We start from the raw sequence: 21,804 nt of genomic DNA, 5'->3' as shown, positions 1-21,804 counted from the left end.
TACTAATCCAACACACCCATGTATGGTTAACTTCATTCCTGTGCAGGGACTGTTGAAGGAAAGCCAGCCATCTAGCTAAGCTTTTCTGTGATAGGGGCCAAGGTTCATTATGTTTCTCTGAAAATGCAGGATCCGTTTTGGCACTTTATATGACCATACTGCAAATCCGATACAATGAAGATATCAATATTTAAAATAGAAAGTCAGAAGTGAAAGGTGGCAAATCTTTTTCATCATGATACCATCAAAATAAGAGAAACTACCTGGGGTCACCCCCATGTTGATGCTGTGTGGGTGCCTGTTCAAAAGAAGTTTGGCCAACCTGCCTTAAGAGATGTTGGTATCAAGAAAGAGCCAAGCATATAAAAAACAAATATCAAAATATATCAATATATTGAAAGGTATCACATTTGCACAAACTGACACCCTGGCTAGGACTCTTAGTATACAGTGAAAGGATATGACCTGGACTACAGACAGAACTGGTGTTGCTCTTCTGCACCTTCAACTTTTCCAGAAGTTTAGTCTGGAGTTAAAACATGTTTATTAGGTACTACTGGGATGCTCACATAGTGCTTATGCTGGCTTACAAATTGCAAAATTAATTGCATCAAGTTAATTGCACACTTCAACTGCTTCGGTATTATTTGAATTAGATTTCACACTAGTGAGCTGATGGTCTTGTGACACAACAGAGCGCTCACCATTTCCACATGGATGCTGTGCCTGCAGTGGAGGAGTAGTTCAGTCTTGATATATTTGTACTATAAGAAGAAAGAGTTTACCTGCTGGAAAATGGAGGGGCTATGTTCTTAACCCAACCCCCTTCAGCTATCATGAAAAATACTGGAAGGAAAAAAAATCAAACGAAAAACTTGACATTCTTTATTTTTATTATAATTTTAACAACATGAGTCAATTGAAATCTGTAAGCAAAGCAATTACATGAGGAGGGTCTAATAAAGTTGTTCAAGCTACAACCTACTTTGATTGTTGAATCAAACTGAATAAAGCAGGCTGCTTTGATGGGTTTTTAGCTTTCACAAACGTAATTGGCAGTGACATCTTCTTTTGCTTTAATGGCAACAGTTTTCTGTGGTCTGGGAGTTTCATAATCAGCTGAAAGTAAAAAAACCAAAATTGGTCACTACTACAAATAGGAAAATTGCTGAACCAAGCACTATCCTCAGTTCAACTGGTGAAATCTGATCAACTTCAGCAGGATCTGATTATAAAAAAAATTCTCCCTGACCTGAGCAGAAGAGCAAGTTAAAATCCATGGATCAGATTCTCAGAGGTTCCACGACTAATAATGGTGATTAAGGATCTTAAAAAAGCCCAACCAAGCAACCCAACCACTGTAAAGGCATTTGCAGGCTATTCCCAGAGGACAAATGTTAAGAGTCTGAACTATGTTTCTTCACAAAACGTAAAGTCAATGGGCCGGATTCTGTCCTCAGACTTCGGGGAGAACTTGTGTGCTTAGAAAGGGAGCTTCCCCAGGATCACAGCTTTCGTATTTGGACTGCATAGTGGGAGGAGGAGGGAAGGCATAATGTACCCAAGGCAAAAAGGAACAACACAGCTGCTTTGCAGCCACTAAAGTAGCCCCCAGATGCTGTAGTAGCTTTTTAATCTCACATCTCAAATCTTCAGGGAAGTGAAACTCATAGACCTACTGGCATATTGCTAAACCTCATCCTTCCATGGCAGTACTGGAAACCACCCATCTCCAATACATCGGAAATCTCTGCACGACTGGATATGGGGTGTTCTTCCCCTTTGGCGCTTTCTCCAAACCTCATCATCTACCACCCAGCCTTATGAAACACGAGAACCACCTTAGTCCTCCTGCCTTCAGCAACCTCACAACCCCTTCCCAGGGAGCACGTGTTCTCCGTCCTCACGGCACGCTTGCTTTTAAGGACAAGTACCTGCTTTGTTCTCCTTCCAGGAGGCAGTGATATGCAGCAATGTCTTTCTCCAGCTGTTGCTTGCTGGTCAGCAGATTTTCACGATCCCGCTGCTGCTGCTCAGTTTCTACTTTGATTTCTCCCATCTCTGCCTCCAGCTTGGAAATGACAGAGCCTAGGTTCTGCAGTTCGATGTCATGCCAGTGCTTGGCGTCATATAAAGAGTTCTCCAGACCCCTCTTCTGTAAGGGCAGGACAGCAGACATTAAAACAGTCTTCATATGCTTCATAGTGATTTTTTTTTTCAGGTTTGGCCAATATATCTATTGAATATGCTTAAGTGGAGATGTAATATTTTGAGAATTCCTGTTTTTAGATACTTTGAAAAACGTGTATTATCATTACAAAGGTTGAACTACTTTGGTTACAAGGCACAGATATTCTTCATATTGTCAAGTACTACCCACCCAGAAATCTCAGTGAAATTATGTATGAAAATGTATGAAAAGTGAAAGTATGAAGACACTGAAGATTGAAATTAGGGGCCCAGTTTTCAAATGTGGTCCACTTAGTGCACCACGTCAATCAAGAAGAGCCCAGAAATGGCTGGCATCTCTGGAAACAGTATCTGCTGGACAATGGGACTTATTCTTAACCCTGCATCCCAAGACGGGAATGTTTTCCTCAGAAGTCATGTTGAACCTGCACAGAATATATCCATTGAAAACCCAACATTACTTACCAACGTTCTCAAAGATTCGGTTTCTGCTTGCAAGCTCTGTATTTTGCAGGCAGTTTCATGGAACTCAGTTCTGAGGCCCTCCACCAGCTCTTCCTCCTGGGTTCTCACGGCAGCCGTTGTTTCAGCCTGTAGCTGGTAAAAGAGTGCGACTGTCGTCACAGACCACTCAAATTATGGTTTAGTTTCCTTACATACCAAACTGACAGTTGATATTTTCACAGTTGATGGCAACTCTGCCTTTAAGTTTGATTCTTGTATATTAAATCCCTCAGTTGAACAATTCTGGATACTTCTTAGTGTCAAAATTATCATATTTTCTAAGCATTTATGGTAAAATAGCTTATACATATAAGTGTATATATTTTATCTATGTCAACAAAAGCTGTTCAGCATTCGTATTAGTATGTTTAAAATGGCCTATAAAAAGAAAACATTGCTGTAATTCCTCATTTTGTAGCTATACTATATTTTTTTAAAAGTTAAGTGTTTTCACTTAGTCTGTTGGATTTCAGAAGTATTTACACCTTGACTTTTCACATAGGATTCTATGAGACAGAGAGTCATATCACAGAGGTCAGAAAAATAATCTCTGTTAATTGAATGAAGATATTCTTATGCAATTTCATGCTCTTGTTGCTTGAGGGTTTTTATATGTGTTTAGTTCAGGCTCCTTGAAAATAGGTGAAGGAAAAGGTACCTCAGTAAAAATAAAATTTCTGTACTTTTTAATGAGGGCTGAGATCAAGGTTTTCAATCCAGAGCTCTGGGCTCTCTAGCAAATACAATTCTTCAGTCAAAACCTACATTTCTTCTGGTTGATACTAAAGTTAAACTACACAAAATAGTTCCATTCCACTCTGAAAATTCATCTTGACCCTGTCCTTCTTTTCTGATTATACAGTCTTTTATTTTAAAAGTAAGATCAAGTTTAAAAAAAAATCTGGGGCCATGCACCAGAAATGATTTTTGTAATTTTTTTTCGTACAATCATGTGAACCTCACACCGTGGTCATTGTGAATGAGATAATCTCAGGTGCAAAAGGTCATTTAAGTACCAGTTAAGTCTGAAACAGAATTTAGGATTTATGAAGCTGTGTTGTGGAGGGCTGAATTTCAATCCAAACACCAAAACTGTCCTTTCCAGCAAATTGCACAGAGTAGGTATTCTCCAGAAATACTTTATAGGGGCTTGTGCTTCAGAGAGACATAATCCCACCTCACTAGTCCTGGTGAACCCAGCCTGGTGATCATGGACCTGCCACTCTGGAGTAATTTGTGTCTCCTAAGTTGTGCTGAGACTGTAGTCTGCGCGTTACTATGGTATGAGGACTATAAATGCCTCTCTTTAAAGAGATACATAGGGCAGGGAGGGTGCCTTTGCAACTATATTTATAGCCTACACCTGTTACCTGAAGCCTGGCATCTCTCATTCACATTTACCCTGCTGGTGGCCCAAACGCTACCTATAAATCCAACTTGTCCTCACCACAGGTGAAGCTGAAACTCCTCCAAGAGTTACCCTAAGCTGTCACGGCTACCTGATGTTAGTGATGTGAATGACAGAACAGGCAGATGGAGCAGACAGAGGTGGCCACATGAGGCCCTAAATACTGAGGATTACCCAGCAAGTAAGCACATGCTGAATGAGCTCTAAAGCTTTTGGTGCACCCAAGGCTTCCCCGCCTTTCTTACAGGATTACCAGCTGAGTCGCCCCAAGAGTCCATGTGGACGGTGCTGCTGGGCATGACACTTGGCCTCAGCTTTGGGGTTCCTCTGTAGAGAAGTGCAGATGCAGTCTTTGTGCCCTCTTCACTAGGCAACTCGTGTTTTCTGGGGACTCTGCTCTCCCTATTCCTGAGATGCTCCACAAGGGAAAGACCATATGGAATTGTGGTGCCCACAAACAACTGGATTAATGGAGGGAGAGGATGAAATCATCCTCCTAAATCTTTATCATTTTGGTGCTTGAGTTTTCTAGGAATGTGTGGATTTCAAGCACGTCTGTATAGTTCTGAGCCAGGCGTTGCACAAGAGTGCAGAATCTCTCATTAGTCTGTTTTTCAAGGAATCAAAATAATTAAAGGATGATTAGGGATAGAACACCAACATCCAGGGTCTGATCGGCATGATTTCTGCAGAAGGAAAGTGACTTTGATAAGCTCTTAAGAGTTCTGGGAACATCTTAGCGAAGTAGCAAAGAAGGGAGAAACAACTGACATATAATTCACAAGATTTTGCAAAACCTTTTACGAGATCTAGTGTGGGGGATGATAGAGGAAACTGTGTAATCATGTGCTCAGGGCAGAGCATTGCCATGGATCAACAGCTGGTCAAGAGACAGGACATGAAGAGGAGGATTAAGGTCTAGTTCCATTATGACAGAAGTTTAACAGCTTGATGCCTCAAGGTTTACTGCCTTGGGGATGAATCATGAACTAGAAGGATTTATGGATGGCAGAAGACAATATAGATTAGCAATGAGCAGGGGTGGATGTGTGGAATCAAGCTACATGAATGAACAGCACCACATCATTAAGTAAAGCATGTTTCGGGGGAAAAATATTAAGCGGCTTGTGTGCCTTCCAAGGTTTTAAATTACTTGTATCAATTCAGGGAAAGGTTTTGAGCATTATGGACAAAAAAGTGCAGAGCTCAAACCAATAGACTGGAGTTTTGAGGTTACTTACTCATCTAAAAAAATCCCATGTGAAACACTTTTAGGTACGAATATAAATTGGTATGTTTTGGTGCCTGAATACCCGTGAAAAATCTAGCCAAGATTGCAAGTCTAGTCAGAAGACAAAGCAAATGAGGCAAGGGAATTGGTCAGAAAATAACAAAAGTACTGCCCTGACATCTAAGTCAGTGCTAGGACACCATTTGAAATACCTTGGTCTCAACCGGTCACAGTTACACCAAAGAGTGGGTGCAGAGAAAGGAAATTAAAGCATTAGGGACCAAGGAAAACTCACAAAGAAAGACTGAAGAAAACAGTAATGAAGAGCAAAGGAGAGAAGAGAACTGCTCTCTCTCCTCTGATGTCGCAAAAGAGCAAGGACAAATTTGTCACGGTGTGGGTAGCCAAATGGTGCAACTTAGCCACGTAAGACAACATAAGTCCACAAGCTTAATTGATAAAAGGGCTGGACATAATTATTGGAACTCTTGTTATCTGTATAAATAGTAATAATCTGAATAGATCTGTATGAGAAACAAAACCGTGTAAGATACAAAACTGCATCATCTGGGTTTAGTGAGAGGTATATTTGGGGACAAAAACCCCTAGAATGTCATATCAGAGTCTGCTCTGAACTGAAACTGATCTTTCCAGAAATCTGCGATACTCTGAATCTTCCTCCCATTAAAAAAATCAAACCAGAACAGGAACAACTTAAACTAGTAAGAGCTTAGACTAAGATGGCTAAGTCGGGATGGGTTAGGTTATTTCTGCTTATTGGCATTTCTCTGCAGTGTCTGGTGCTGGCCATGACCAAAGACATGATAGTGGGATCCAATGATCAGCCTAGTATGAACTGGCAGTTTTCTTCCCAAATAATATCTCTCTGCAGTTGAAAGACCAGATATTGAAGGTATGAAATAAATGGGAAGAAAGAAATTGTGAGGGTGTGTTTGCGCAGGAGGAGGAGCAAGAACAAGCAGGACAGGGAACTGGGGACACTGAAGAATTTGGTGCCATCAGAGTAATGCTCATTTTGCAGAAACCCGGCAGTGGGCCAGGAACAGATTTTCTGGGAAAAATCTTAGGAGGCTACTGAGGATGCTTTGGCTTTTCGGGGCTGCATATGCTTTGTATGGAGGCACTCTCTGGGCTCATGTAGTTTTTTACTGTGTCACTGACTTCCTTTGGGCTGTACAAGCTGAAAATCAGGCCCCCGCAGACCAGCCTTATGAAAACTTTGCTTAGTAACAGTCTGGCCTACTCACAAACTTGATGGGATCTCTGGGATAAACTCCTCTGGTTGTCTTCTTGTGCATTTCCTAGCACCTTTGGCATCACTGTTGTCACAGGATTTTTCTTCTTTATTTTGAAAATAAACACCTACTCAGAGCTTGGATATACCTTTGCAAACATATTTCGTGCTTTTCTTCTTGCAGTTTGACTTTACTACCCTCTACTCCTCTCATAGCAGCTCTGTACCATGGAACTGGGGGGGGGGGGGGTATTTTTTTGCTAAATATTTCTATAGCACAGTTGTAGTTACGATTTGGTGTGCCATGGTCTGTTGTAAAAGCCAACTCAGAATTAGATGGCTTCTAAAATATAGGATCATGCACTGAACTTAATGCTTCAGCTCTACAAAAATACTTATTTCAGCCAGCCACTTTGGAAAATGAGTGATCCTTCGTGACAGAGAAAAAGCTGCATTAAAAGGCTCTTTCAGACTCAGCATCAGGAGAGAACTTTTAAAGGGAATGGCTATTGTCATCACTTTTCATTTCTAAGTTAAGATCCAATTTTCCCACCACTGCCAAAGGAAACAATTTCAAGGAGAAACCCACAAGGAGTCTGTAGCTGTATAATTAGAGCAGTCTATTTTGCCCTTTTGATTCATAGACCCCTGTAAATTGTTCAGTGGAGGAACTGCCCTAGTAAGAAGGGTAACGACTGTGGCTTACCCGACACAGAATGTATCAACTGATTAAGTTTGTTTTTCTCAGCCAACATTTCAGAGCCCTTAGAAGTCTCCCACAGATACCTGTGATATTACCAGGGTCACTTCCACTGCTACTTAACTCTGTGCATCCCAAGAAAGTCACTGATATTTATGAGTGTATTTTCCAATGTACTTGGACCAAGATCCTTTAGATTTTTACCATCGTTTTTGTTTCAAGAAAAAAACAAACATTCAGCCCTCAAAGTTACTCCAGAGTATTAGACAGATTTTGCATTTGCTTTGAATCCCTTAATGTTGGAGTGAGTTACAGAGTGCTTACCTTGGTACGGAGCAGGGCACCTGCCTCAGCACGATTCTTTTCAATGTCTCTCTCCCAGTGGATTCTGATTTTTTCCAGTATGTCGTCCAAGCCACTTCCTGGGGGAACATCAAGTTCTTCCAGCTGAGATCCAGCAAGCTGCTTGTATAACACCTTTACATCCTTGAACAAAAATAACAGACGTAAAAGGTGAACTGGACAACTGAATGGTGGCTTTTGCAGGGGCTCAAGGAAGAGCTCTTTTGGTTCCACAAACTGAGAGAGTAATTAAATTTGGTCCTGAAAGGTATCTCTACATGAATGATTTAGTGCACTGGAGGGTTTTCTTTTTCAGATGTGAATTTGCCTTTCTTCTGCATGGGGAGTCTTGCTGGAGTTCCCTTTGGTGGAAGGAGGCTGAAGCCCTGCACCAGGGCACTGCCTGGAGCAGTTCTCTTGCAGTGGCCAGTTTCTCCAGCAGTCAGAGCTTGACATACACTGCACATCCAGGACCACAACTATACTGCACTATGCAATAACATTGACATGCATCTACTGGGAGATACAACAAGTTGTGCAAAACAGCAGGAGCTCTATAGCCTCGCAGCTTGTGTGAGCCACGTGTGCTTTTATGAATGTACACGTTAGATGAAGAGCACTCTCCTTCTCTGTGACAGCATTCTATTCTTTCTTTACATATAAACACTCCAAAAACATGTAAGCAGGAGAGAATTAGTGTGTCTAGAATTGCATGCTTAAAAGTAGCGCATCAGTTGTACACTGTGTTCAGGAACACAAGAATAAATGAGATTTGCACATGTATCTGAACTGTCTGGCACCACAATCCTTTTACATCAGTCTGTTTATATGTGCTAGTGACATAAGCAAAAGTGGTGTAAAAGCATCTGGGAATTGTATTTGTAGGCAGTGGGCCCTGACAGTGACAGTACTGGAAGAAAAGGATAGGCAAGTGTATGTGAATTATGAACCTGCAAGAATGAAAGCCTCAGAATGTGCCCACTCCAAGTGCACAAAAGCTTCAAAAGGACTTGACATGGATTTCCTAGTGGGGGCACTGGAGGAAAGAAAAGTTTGAATTAGTTCAGGAAAGTCCTTGGGACTTTATTGTCCCAGAGCTCAGCTGGAGTAATTGCAATAGTTGCTACCAGCCTTTATTCTGTGACTTGTCTTGAGCAACTTCCCCTGGTGCCACTGCCATGAGAAAACCGGGTCTGTGCTGGGGTGGTTCTACGAATGCTCAGACACTCCCAACGGCTAAAGAAAGGGAGCATCCTTCCGCCCTGCAAGGGCTCCTTGCTGGCTAAATGCAGAGTGAGAGGAGCTGTTGGGAAGCTGTTGTTCTGGTTAGGCCATATATATGGGCGGCGAACAGCATCAGTCCAAATTTTCTGGTTTCACAGCAATCATTGCAATACACAGAGGTTTAAAGGGGATCTTGTGTATTTCCAGTAATTTTCTGTTTTCCCTCTTATCTAAAACAACTTCCTTCTTTCTCATGCCATGCAGTGATGCTGAAACCACTGATTATTTTCTGCAAAATGCCAGCCTTGGGATTAGACTCATGAAACTAGGGAGGGGATGAAGCAACCTCATCTTGGCAACCCAAGTCTCCATATGCCTGCCAATGTTGCTGAAATCTTGTGGTTGGAGAAATAACCCATAAGAAATATAAGGTAGGATAGTGCCTTGCTTCCGTGAGCCATCTCAATTCAAGCTCTCTTTTACTTTTGAGGCATCAGCACAATTACCTGCTGTCCTTTATGTGGGATCAGTAGTAGCTCCATATTTGAGCACCCATAAGTAAAGATGCTGATTTGGGTCCGATCCTGAAACCCCTGCTGAAGGGAATAAACCACCTTCATGCAAATAGTGCTGGTGAATGTAATGAGTAAGTGGGAAAGTATTGCAAAACTGGGTAATAATGGGCTCCCCTTCCAGCTCCCTGTCTCTGTGGCTTGCTTCAGTGGCATGTTGCTCAGGAGAGACTCCGTTTCGGGAACCGTGCAGCTTGCTAAGCCAAGCAGGAGTTTTTCAGAAGAGCCCATTTGGTGCTCAGTGTTAGTGCAGCAGGACCAGAGCTTGTTCCCTGCACAGGCATTTTCTCTTTACATCTCTAGCTGAGGATCAGACCTCACTGTTGAGATGCCCACACATGTGACTGTGCAACCCTGTGACCATCACGTGGTGTCTAGCAAGAAATAAAGTGATGACATCTCTTCCATGTCATATTTATCAGACAAGAAAGAGTTAAAACTTAAATGTAAGTAGTTTGATCATGCCTCAGAGGTTAGTGCTTTAAGTTAACAGAGAAGAGAGAAATAGGAGCAGTTTTCAGGACAATCCCCCGACCCAGATGTGGCAGGTGGAGCTTTTCAGTGCTTGCTTTGCACTAGATGTATGATACCAACTGGGTGAAACAGGCTCACATTGGCTTTGCAGTGTCCCGAGTCTGGACTTACTTCTTCGTGATTCTTTGACAGCAAAGTTAGTTCTTCTTTCATGCTCTCTATCTGACTCTCCAGATCCATTTTAGTTAAATGAGCATCATCAATCACTTTATATAGGGAATTAATTTCGTCTTCCACTGCCTTTCTGAATGGCTGCTCATTTTCATACCTGCAGAGAAAAAAAAAAACAACCACCAAACCTTAATACAGCACAGCTCAGCAAGAAAAACCTGCTTTTTTAAAAAAATGACACCATTTGTGCTAATTAGCTCATGTGTCCCAGACAGAGGCACAGAAACACAGAAGATATACTTTGCTCTCACCTTGTCTCTCTATACTTGAATTTAACCGCCTGAAATATGCTGTCATTAACTCAGAGTGTAATAAAAGAGGCCAAGTTAGCAGTCTGCGCTACGGTGGTTATCAGCCTGATAGGATTCCTGAATAAGCACGAAGAGGCACGTGGTCTCTTGCTAGATCTGGTATTTATATACAGTATGACTATGGGTGGCTTTCTCTCTGTTTGCTTGGCTGTAAAATGAGAATAACTGTTCATTCATCTACATAAAAACTTTTCAGAGCTATAGTTAAAGAAAACACACGTGCATCAAGCATTACGTTTACTGATGAACATGCTGATGGAAGTCTGATCTATGTTCCAGGGTCCCAGCCCATCCTTAAGACCACATCCTAGTAGTATCAAAATAAATAGGAAATTTGAGCGGTTGGTTTGTCAACTAGAATTGCTGTTAAAGCAAATGGCTAGTTTCTAAACTGTGGCTGCAATGGTAGGGAAAAATTGTGGCAGGCAGTTGCTATTCTACAGTGCTGCTTGCTGCATTACTCTCGTTTGTACCTTTCCATTTTAGGCTTTCCATTGAAAATGTGGCTGCGTTGCATGGCGAATGTCCTTGGGTGGGAAGCCTTTGTGTCAAACCCATCCAACCTGGGAACCTGGTGGCCAGGGAGGTTACACAGGGGGGTTGGCAGGTTGGATAGGAGCCAGCTTCATAAACAAGACCTGCACTCTGCCCCTTGAGAGCCACCTTTGTTCCTGGGAGTTCAACAGCCTGGGAAAGAGGCAGCTGATCCCAGTGAGAACTAGGAGCTTTGACTCTGCTGTGGATAGATTTGACATTGTTTTTGTTATGTAGACCGCTTGTCCAAGTTAGGTGACATTTTTAAAACATGCTTTTTAAAATTACTTAAAATATGAGTGTAGCTTGCTGGATGTAAAGCCACAAAATGAGTAGCTCAGAGTTGTACCTTTCTGAAATAAAAGACAAACCTAAGATCATAATTAGTATGTTTTGATACAATTAAATAAAATAACACCAGGGAGAGACAGAAGTTTTAAGGGCTGATAAAAACCATAGGAAGTAAAAATCAATTAGTTTGAAATACAGTTTGTGTGTCAGATCTTGCAAAAAGCTATTTGTAAATGAACCAAGTCCATTACAAATAAAAGCTAGAAGGATCATCAGGCCTTCTAAGTAAAATTTGAAGAGCTTCATGCCCTCAGGTACATGAATATTAGGCTTTGCAAATGGAAAGATGTTTAAAAAATAGTTTTTTGGTATTTAAGATCTTCTTTTACTATTCATTGCTCTCAGTAAAGGCAAGGAAAATCAGTGCAGCCCATTTCTGTTTTCTTATCTAAAGTTTCCACACTGACGTTTGCAGTGGTAGTTTTTGCTTTTCAGCTGCTGCAGTAGAATGATTTTTACTTCCAAAAGCTTTTGTGTGGCACTGCAAATTAAAACTAATAATCACATGAATGTATGCCTTTATAAAATGCCGACCCAAATTTGAACGAATACTGACCTCTCGGTAAGAGATCAATGTCTGTATATCAAAGAATAGCTTAAGTAATTTTGCTAGTGCACATTTTTGTTCCTATAAATCTTCAAAATCTTCCAAAATAATGTTAGCATCATAATTATTTCGCTGTTACAAAAACCTTCCCAAGTCTGGTGGTTGAATATTCAACTTAAAAGAATGAGCCTATTCTATTCACTAAGCATTACTCCCCTATCGAGTAAGCGCTTGCCAAGGCAAAGTTCAAAGGAGGTGGCCAGCTAGGTGCCACCACAAGACTACCTGTCTTTAAAATCTTCAGCACAGGCTTGAATGTTCTCGGTGTGCAGCATAAGACGAGCATTTTCAAGGACTGCTTCGCCCACCTAGAAGAAAGAGGCAACAGAGCTCAAGCAATGAAGAGCTTCAGCACATTAGCTACATGCACTGTACATGGACCTTAAGTGGATGTATAGCTTTGATTCTGAAAATAATCCTTTAGCCTAGGGGCCGTTCAAGTGACTCATTCCAGATAATTTAATAAATTAATTTTGTACATAAAAATTCACAAATTCTCTGCAAATAGGCTGCAATTTGTCATCAAACTGTTCATTGCTCCTAAGCATTCATCTTCTTGTGGAACCACGTTTATTCTGATTGTCAGCTGGTCACAAGGGGTAAAATTCATTACTGTGCGCAAAGTACGTTCATCATTTAAGTCCCACTTATATTTTCTAGATACAGTTTAAGTAGCACTTAAGCAGGTCCTATTCTACTTCCCATATCAGCAGTCCTCTTCAGGGTTGTCCTTTCCAGTGAGCCAAGGAATACTTGTTGCTCATGCCGCCTGTGAGCCATCCTCAGCTCCCAGAGTGTTGTTTTTCCTCTCTGATGGGATTGTGTAAGCTCTTGCGATAGATATGAGACCTGAGGAGCAGGCAGTCTTCAAAGATTATTACACCAAATGTGAAATGCTTTGGAAAGATCGTGCAAATAAGACTGTGGTATCATTGCCATGGCTCTGGGAGGTATCTTTAATACCCAGCAGGTACTTGAGGGGTAAGCAAACCTGAAAGGGTTGTGACATAGCAGCCTGTTGTGGTTCAAGAGGGTTATATAAAATGTTTACGGTTGGATTTGATGATCTTAAAGGTCTTTTCCAATCTAAATGATACTATGATTCTATATAAAATGATAAAAAGGTTAAAAAGACCACTGCCTGCCCTGGAGTCGCACATACACTGAGCTATGGAGGTGACCGAAGACATGCTGAAGTTAGTACCAGGAGTAGAGCAATCATGTCTTCAAGTAACTATCTGGGGGCTCCAGCCATCCCATGGTCCATGCCATCACTCTGGAGGAGCTAATTTGAACATCTCTTTGGTCTTTTTCAGGAGATACGCACGGAGATTTGCAGTTGAAACTAAACCACCACATGAATAATAGCTGCTTTTTAAGTGGGCCAGGAGAGTTCTTGAAGCAGAATTCTTTCTTTAGGTAATTAAGTCTGTACCTAAATGAGATTGCAAATCCCTCAAAGCATTCTGCTCCCCGAAGGTGAAACAGGCGATGCAATGTGAAGACATAAAGGCTGCGTCCAGACAAGTTATGTCAAGTACCACAAGTAGGATCATTGCCTTAGTATGGTCCTACCTGCTTTTTGGCTTGCTGCCTGATGATGGGGTGGACATGCAAGGCCGAAGCATTTCTAAGTGGTAATTAACATTCATCCTCACAAAAAGTGGTTTACTGCTCTAAATATCTTACAAATGCTTGGACAAACAAATATGAAATATGTGAAGGCATCTGATAAGGAGAGATCTGGAGGAATAACCTATTCCCCACACTGAGAGGTCCATAATGGATCATGAAGTTAAAAGCACTCTACATTTTTTAAATCTGAGGAGGCATGAGAGTTAAAATGAGTGGTTTGCTTACTTCTCACCTACTGTCAGGAACAAATAGAAAAGGTGGCTGTGGCTGGAAGCCCGGGGCTGGAGCTCTGTTCCTGCCAGCTCCAGCTCAGCTTGGCTTCCAAAGGAAACAGAGCTCATGCCATTGCATGGGCAGCCAATTTTTCTTTAGTAACTGTGGGATTTCTTGGCCAATTCCACCTGATAGAGGGATAGGCCATCTCAGGGACATGCAGTTGCAACACGTTTCATGAAAATAGCATCTAGACAGAGGAGAGGAGTCCCATGAATACCACCACTGGGCAAAAAAGCCCCAGTTTAGGCATGAGAAAATTAGAGAGCACAGCGAACACACAGGTGTCAGAGATGTTACAAAAGCCACAGGTGTGGGCAAAGAGTGGTATCTCATGGCACACCAGCCAGCCGCCCTGTGCAGCACACAAGTACAGAAGACCTTTATGTGCTCTCCTGCACACAGAACTGTCTCTTCTTCATCATTCAACCCCTTGTTTCCTTCTCCCTGATGCTTTGCAACCTTGCTTTACCAGCACTGGCCTAACTCCCCAGCCCTCAGGTCGTCCCTTCTGCAGCATTTCAGAGCGGCTGGGCAGAGCCAGGACTTGTGCTGTGCCATCCTCAGGTCCCCTTGCAGGACCTGAGTTTCTCCTGAAAGATGGAGAAAAGACACTTAGTTTTTACATGGCAGCAGCATGGAGGTAGAGGCAGTTCTTTGACCCAAGCTCTGAATTTTTTTTCCTCCTAACATTTAGAAAATTCACTCTTGGCCTCATTGAAATTGTCGTTGTCTTTTTCTTTTTCTTTTCTTTTCTTTTCTTTTCTTTTCTTTTCTTTTCTTTTCTTTTCTTTTCTTTTCTTTTCTTTTCTTTTCTTTTCTTTTCTTTTCTTTTCTTTTCTTTTCTTTTCTTTTCTTTTCTTTTCTTTTCTTTTCTTCTCTTTTCTCTTTTCTTTTTCCTTCTTCTTTTTTCTCCCCTTCTTTTTTTAATTTCTTTTTTCCTACAGAAATTATTGCATTTTGTCTTCCTGCCAACTCATACATGTATGGATCGTCAGAGAAGCTTTTATTTTTTTCCTGACTCTAATCAGGGAGCAGAAGTGCTGCCTCGTGATTCGCCCTGCCCTGTCAAAACAAGTGCATTTGCCTCCGGCAGCAAGCCCTCGCAGTTACAATATCTGACCTAAAGTCTGATGAAAATGAATGTCTTTGAGGGAACTGGGAACATCCCATGAGCAAAAGTAACATTAAATCCTGTGAGCTGCACAGTGGCACTCAGAGGGATGTTAATGGCTAAGTTTAGAGGCTGAATCCAGTGTAAAACAGCTTTTGGGCTGCAACAAAAGCAGAAGCAGGGAATAGCTGGTGATTTGCTGATTTCTGCCTCTCTATGGAGACAAACTTTTTAAAAAGTGCTTTTCAGTAGTAATCTTGTGGTTTTATTGAGGCATTTGAGGTGACTTCTTACCTGCCCCACAGTGGATGTCTTTACCAGAACCCTGGTACCATACTCCTGAGGACTCGGTCAATACCTGACTCCCCTCTTCATAGACCAGAGGCTAATGCCAAATGTTCAGTGAGAAAGTGCAGGGCTTTCCAAAACTGCAGACAAACCTGAACTGTGCCCTGTAAGTAAAAATGGTATAAAAAATTCTAATGTTTGGAAGGCTTCAGGGATGAGCGTTGTAGTGGGAACCAGCAGGCATTAGCCTTTCAGCCCTCCTGGAAATCAGCTGTGTATGATTTAAATCTGACAGTGAACCTGAAGGATAAATAATGACGCGTAGTTTCTATGTAGAAACTAGGTTTCCTGAAAAATTCTCTCTGATTTGCATGAGCTGTGAAAGCCCTTTCCTAGGCTTCAGAAGAAGAGATGTAAGACTTCCATCTAGTGGCTCTTTTGTTTGATTTAATTCTCCTAATAATCAACAGCTAGATGCAAACACACAGCATTAGTGAGATGGATTTGTAGCCACTTTGCTGACACATGTACTAAAACACATGATGCAGCAGTTTAGGAAACACCATTCTTTGTGTCTACTGGAAATAAGAGGGCTCGCAGTGCTGCAAGCACTTGGATGTTGCCTCCTCCACTTGTGAAGCAGAAGGCAACGCTGTCCTGCCTCTCAGCGTTTCGGGAAGGCTTAATTCACTGATGCTCATGTGGCACTTAAACTGCCAAGATGGGAAGCGTTATAATAATGCAAATATTATTACTAATAATAGCTCCTTTAAGTCACGTATTGTCTTTCAACACTTGCATCTGTGATGCACATACACCTTTTGAACATGATTTTTTTTTCAGCTCTTGAATTAACACTGAATATTTGGGGTATAAATCATCTTAAGTAGAAAGCAGCAAAAATTTTCTTTGATTTCACTGTAATTTTATGGACATGAAAACACAATTTTAATTTTTAGCAAAAAAAAACCTTATCAAAATCTGCATCAACATACCGGCCCATTTACTGGGTTATGACTGGAAACAAGGAAAACCAGCTGCTTCAAGGGAGTTTGCAGATTCCAGCCTTGATAAAGGGTGATGTGGTACAAACACTTACAGGGAGAACTTACCCCTGGTGGCTGGCAACTTTTGATTTTTAATAGAGATCTGACCAAGTCTGGAATTGCAAGATTTACTACGCCTTTCAGCTTAGCTATGCTTTATTCATAGCATTGTATACTTTTGCTATTCTTGCAAATGCCTAATCCCTTTCTGAACGCTGCTGAATTCATGGCCTCAGGTGTGGCCTGTGATAACGAATCTCATGGTTTAATTATTCATGTAATGGAAAATTATCTGGCTTTTAAGTTCACTTCAATTAAAGCAAATGATGCCTCTGTGGAGAAAGATCAGAAGATGCTGGTCTAGTCTTTCCTTCCGCACACAGAAAGAAATGGTTGATATCAGCCCATTGCCTCCAACACACTGTAATTCACAGCTAAATCAGGCTAAAATCATGCAACCCAGTGCCTGCTGCTCAGATGCCAAGCGGTAAATTCGTAACACTTCCGGTCATGCTTTCCGTATTGAACCCCTTCTTAGAGCCTGAAGGAGGAAAACCCAAAGGCAGCAAGAGTGGCATTTGTTGCATCGCCTTGGGAAAGGTAATACCTGGAGAAAGGCTGGGAAGATTGGTGGGTCCTTTGCTGATTCCTGCTGCATCCAAGAAAACATAACTTCTTTTATACATTGAATAGTCTACAACTAAACAGGACTGCATCAAAAAATGCCTGGTTCTCAAAGCAGGAGATACCTCCTAAAGAAACGATCTGTAAAAACTGTAATGTTGCCTAAGCACAAGGAGAAAACCTCACCCCCCACCTCACAGCTGTATGTGAAGGTAGTCCAAGGTTACGCTGTTAGAGATGGCTGAGAGGACATAATTAAAACCAATTTATTGCCATCCTCTCTGTATGGCGGTTGACCAAGCTCTGTGCCGTTTTGTGGGAGTTTGTTGTGCCCTCAGATCAGTGGCAGAATGCTATTTCACCAATTTATAGACACTAATCATGCACTGTGTTGCATTAGAATGTGTTACAGATAATACTCAGCAGCTCTCCTCACCCCGCAGCAAATAAATTACTGTGTGTGAGTCCAAATGCAGCGATTCCTTGGGCTGGCAGTCCTGTATATTCTCCAGGCTTAATATTAACACTGAGTAAATGCTGATGGTAAGGCCAGGTGCAAATAAAAGTATCTCTATAGAAAAACTCTGGTAATCTTTCAAATGCTCCCAACCATGCACAGGAGTCACAGCAGTGATAAAATTGGTCCAGGACATTGATTCCTTCTTCTGCTTTTGTGTTTACTCCTGTGATCTGAACCATGCTACGTGCCATCTCATAGACAAAATAAATCTCTGTGTCTCCCACGCAGCTGTAATTGAACGGTCATGGAGGCTGAGCTACCCTCTCCTCTCCATAAACTCGCTGAGATTATTTCAAGTGTCCACTTTTCCCAGGTGCTGCCCTGCTCCGTGGGAAGGAATTGCCATTACACACAACCTCCTGTTCTGCAGAAGGGACACACTGATTAGAGAGAGAATTTTCCACAAGAAGACCAGGATGACGCCTGGAGAAAAGGAATATGCCCAGGGTAAAATGAGATGAATTTGTATTTCTGTCATATGAGTTCCTTTCTGCAAGGATTTCTCATTTCCCTCATTTCCTGCAAAAATCCTCCCATTTTGTGCCTGTCCCAATTAGTGTGTGTCCACCTGCTCTGCTAAAAACCAGCTGCCCAGGCGGATAATTAATGCTGTGAGCTGGATAGCAGCTTCCCATCATTCAGCTCCTGTCAGTGATCCCCTGCTGCAGTAATAGCTCTGACAATTGCAATGAAACATGAGTGGTTTTTTCCCCTGAGGGACCCTCCACTTGTCCCCTCCAAGTCACTCGTTGCCGCATTTTTTCCCCTAGCTCTGTGTTTGGGAGAAATGCTGGCACCCAGTTGTTATTGGAGGACATGTGCCCGAAATGTGGGATGCCAGAGCACATCCCTGGAAGGGCAGGAGGGCAACAGGATCTCTGGTCTGCTGGGGTCTCTCCTACCCCCTGCAGAGATGGGCCCATCACATTTCTGATTTTGGGACCAAGAGAGTCTGCGACTGCTCCACGGCCATATCCTTGCCTTCTCACTAGCAGGGCAGGAGGAAGGGGCTCCTGTCTAGACACCCCCCCTGCATTGTGTATTCTTCTTTGCTGCTGCTTGTTGAAAATCTGTTCCTATTGTCAGCATTTGGGTTAAACCAAGTGGCTGCTCAGGTGGCTTTCCACCCCAAAACTTTCACAGCTGCTTCATACGAAGGGCACCAAGGGGTTTATAGTTGCCAGGCATCCCTCCCGGCTGAACTCACGGGGCTGGCCAGAAATCAAAATGAATCCTCAGATTTTGCAGGGGGCTGAAAAAAGGCTATGTCACATGGAGGTGGATGTGGACATCTATAGAAAATCTGAATATATTTACAAAAATTACATCTAGAAATGTATCTGCCAGGTATCTCTCATTTCTGTTACAGCTGACTCCTGAACACCTTTTACTTTTCCTACTGTGACATGTCATGGCAGGAGGGTATTGACTTTGTGTGGTTGTGGCCGTTTCTGCGGCAACTGATTTTGATGTTATTTTAATGTGTGACACTTTCGGTGTTGATACTGGCATACTTTTGCCAGTTAACCCCAGGATGAATGAGTTAATTGGTGTTTGGGCTGGATGAGGTCCTACTTCCATTTTTGGTCAGATGCTTAATATAATAAAAGCGAAGAAACCTATTAGTCAGAATTGTACATAACAGCTCAGATTATATCTGAGAAAGTGAAAACTCACCAAGTGATGCCTCTTTTATTGATTTAATTGAAGTAATTCAAAAAACTTTATGTATTCTCTGTTGTGTTTTAATGGTTAAACAGATACGGATGATGCTAATCTTTTTCTCTTATTTTCTATAATACTTGCAAATGGTATTACTACATAGCTTTATTTTTCTGATTTTATATAGGAAGAGCCCAATATTCAAGCTAGATTTCATTACGAGCTGCTCTCATTTACTCATAAGAAAGGGAGGCAAGGTGGCAGGATGACAATATAAAGAAAGCTTAAAAGGAAAGAAATTTGGATGAAAAATTATTACATGAGTAGGTTCACCTGCTCTAGTGTTGGGATTTCATATAAAGAAGAATCAAACAGTCCTTCCTAAAGTACCTATGGTCCTACTTTTTTGGTCTTGACCATAGGCCCTAGTAGATTTTGCAGGTGAGGTCTACAACTGCAAAATGGGATACTCATCTGGAAAACACAGGATGGTGGCTGAAAAGCATTAACACTGTATCGCACATCAAAGTCCCCATCTGCCTCAATGAGGTGATAGGTTCGAGGGTGTGGCGTTTTGTAAGCACCCCAGATTCAGAGAACCCATTCCCTTCAGCAGCCAGTCCCTTCAGGAAGCTTTATAGGATTAGTGGCAGCGATGTCATTTACCAATACAAAAAGATAACAACTTTAAAAGTCAGTGCTTAACTGGGCATTTCTGCTGACCCGATCTTTGTACAACAGCTTATGCTGCCACATTCAGGGTTCAGATGGCATTTGTAGCATTCTGGGTGAAGACCTGCCCTAAAAATCAGCGCAATATAAAAATGCACTCTCTTTCCTATGCCAGAGTAAAACTCTGGCCATCCCAAGGTAAAACACACAGTTGTCCCCAGGAACTTAAAGTTGTCTTTCAGGCTTTCTGAAGACCCACCGACAGCATTTTCTGTGCCTGCACAAGCACTGCCAGGAAGAGATTTGCAAGACACCGGGCTCCAGCTCTTTGGGGTCCTGCCCGCTCGCGCTGGCTGGGAGTCGAGAAGCCAGGACTCGCAAGGTGCACTGAGACCTTGGGGGACAGAGCTCTGTGTTTGCTACAAGCAGCACGTCAGCCTGCAAAGTCTTACTGGTCAGCAAAAGGAACTGATTCTTGACCATGAAGTCATAGCAAACATCATTTTGCATCCCCACAATAAATGCTTTCCCGGGGAAGCCGCAGCCTGTGCCATATGAAGATGGTGGGAGTAAGGGATGGTGGGGCGGTGACAAAGGGAAGGAAAGGAGTCACTCATTTGTAGCCATGTAATTAATATTTTTAAATAAATAGAGCTTTTGAAAATGTGATTAAGCAAACAAGGGAATAAAGTAAAAATCTGAATTGTTAATTAAAAAAAAACCCAACATGCTTGTAATGATATCATGTTGAGGGGTAAACTAATTCAGTCCTAGCAGTTTTCTTTTAATAGTTTTGATGCTCAGTGTAATAACCACAGCTAATAAAAAAAGAAAAAGACAAAAACCCACCCATTTTAATCAGCCCAGACTATCGCGCCTTGGGGTGCATTTCAGTCACCCCCAAGCGCAGGATGCCTGAGGCAATTCTCCTGCTTAACAGGCATTTTCCACAACGCAGTGTGAAATGATAATGCTAATTATCACGAAGACAGATTTAAACCCCTCCGCCTAGGGCACCGCGCCTTGAAATCAGGCGGCATTCATCTTCAGCATCAACCCTCGCTGCTCAGGGTTGCTAATGACTCGTGAAGCTCCCCCCATCCCTCCCACTGCCGACAGCGCTCCGGCGCTCACCTGATGGTAAATTGCCTCCCAGTTCTCCCGCAGCACTCCCCAGCTGCCCACGCTGGCCGCTTTCTTGTCCAGGTAGACTCTGATGTGCTCTTCCAGCTCCTGGTTGACCTGCTCGAGAGCTCGCACCTTCTCGATGTACTCCACCAAGCAGCCGTTCAGGCTCTCGTAGGAGAGAGCCCTGCCCTTCTCCAGCCCCGGGGCCAGGGGCACGGCGGCGGAGGAGCTGCGCAGGCCCTGGAGGAAGACGCTGCTGATGCCCAGGGCTCTGCGGGACACTCGGGTGCCCAAGCTGCTCACGCCGCCGGCGGGGACGGTGCCCACGTAGACGCCGGGGGGTCTCAACAGGGTTCCTCCACCCCCAACGCTCACCCGGCGGCCGGCTGGCCCTGAGCTTTCGGCTGTGGAGGAAGGGGGCTGCTGCCCCAAGAAGGACGACCGGCGCCTCGGCAAGGGCATTGCTGCCACTCCAGCCCGCCGAGCGCCGCCGCTCAGCCCGGCCGCCTTGCCCCGCACTGGCGGGAGGGATGTGCCAAGCCCAGCAGGCTGGGGCTCGTGCAGGGTTTCGGCTTTGTGCGATGGCTTTCTGGAAGGGGGGCTTTGTGCTGCGCGGGAGCGCCTGTCACATTGTCCAGGCGGCCGCTGGGTCAGCAATCCCATTTCAGGGGAAATCTCCCTGCTGCTGCTGCTGCAAATGTAGCAGATGAAAAGCACAATGGTGTTTACAGGGACAGCAGGATGGGGATTCAGTACAACGTACGTGTGTTAAAATACCAGCGGCGTTTTCTACACTGACACCCAGATGATTTCCTACCCTTATACCTGCAGGTATCTGTATTACAAACGCATTGGCCACTCACACCTGTGCTTGCTCCAGACAGTCTCCTGCAGCAAGACATTACCTA

At 42.9% G+C, this 21,804-nt stretch overlaps 1 protein-coding gene across 1 annotated transcript; it reads right to left on the bottom strand.

Annotated features, from left to right (window-relative positions):
* Nucleotides 1-1,033: 1,033 nt before the first annotated feature.
* On the bottom strand, nucleotides 1,034-21,358 carry BFSP2 (beaded filament structural protein 2). The gene is made up of 7 exons (XM_009481598.2): nucleotides 20,903-21,358; nucleotides 12,160-12,242; nucleotides 10,072-10,228; nucleotides 7,613-7,774; nucleotides 2,656-2,787; nucleotides 1,939-2,155; nucleotides 1,034-1,119 (listed from the first exon to the last, which is right to left on the bottom strand). The coding sequence occupies exons 1-7, from the start codon at nucleotides 21,356-21,358 to the stop codon at nucleotides 1,034-1,036; spliced, it is 1,293 nt and encodes a 430-aa protein (XP_009479873.2).
* Nucleotides 21,359-21,804: the final 446 nt, after the last annotated feature.

Source organism: Pelecanus crispus, chromosome 2 (genome assembly GCF_030463565.1).
Source record: "Pelecanus crispus isolate bPelCri1 chromosome 2, bPelCri1.pri, whole genome shotgun sequence".
Taxonomy (NCBI): domain Eukaryota; kingdom Metazoa; phylum Chordata; class Aves; order Pelecaniformes; family Pelecanidae; genus Pelecanus; species Pelecanus crispus.
This window is presented reverse-complemented; position numbering and strand designations above follow the sequence as displayed.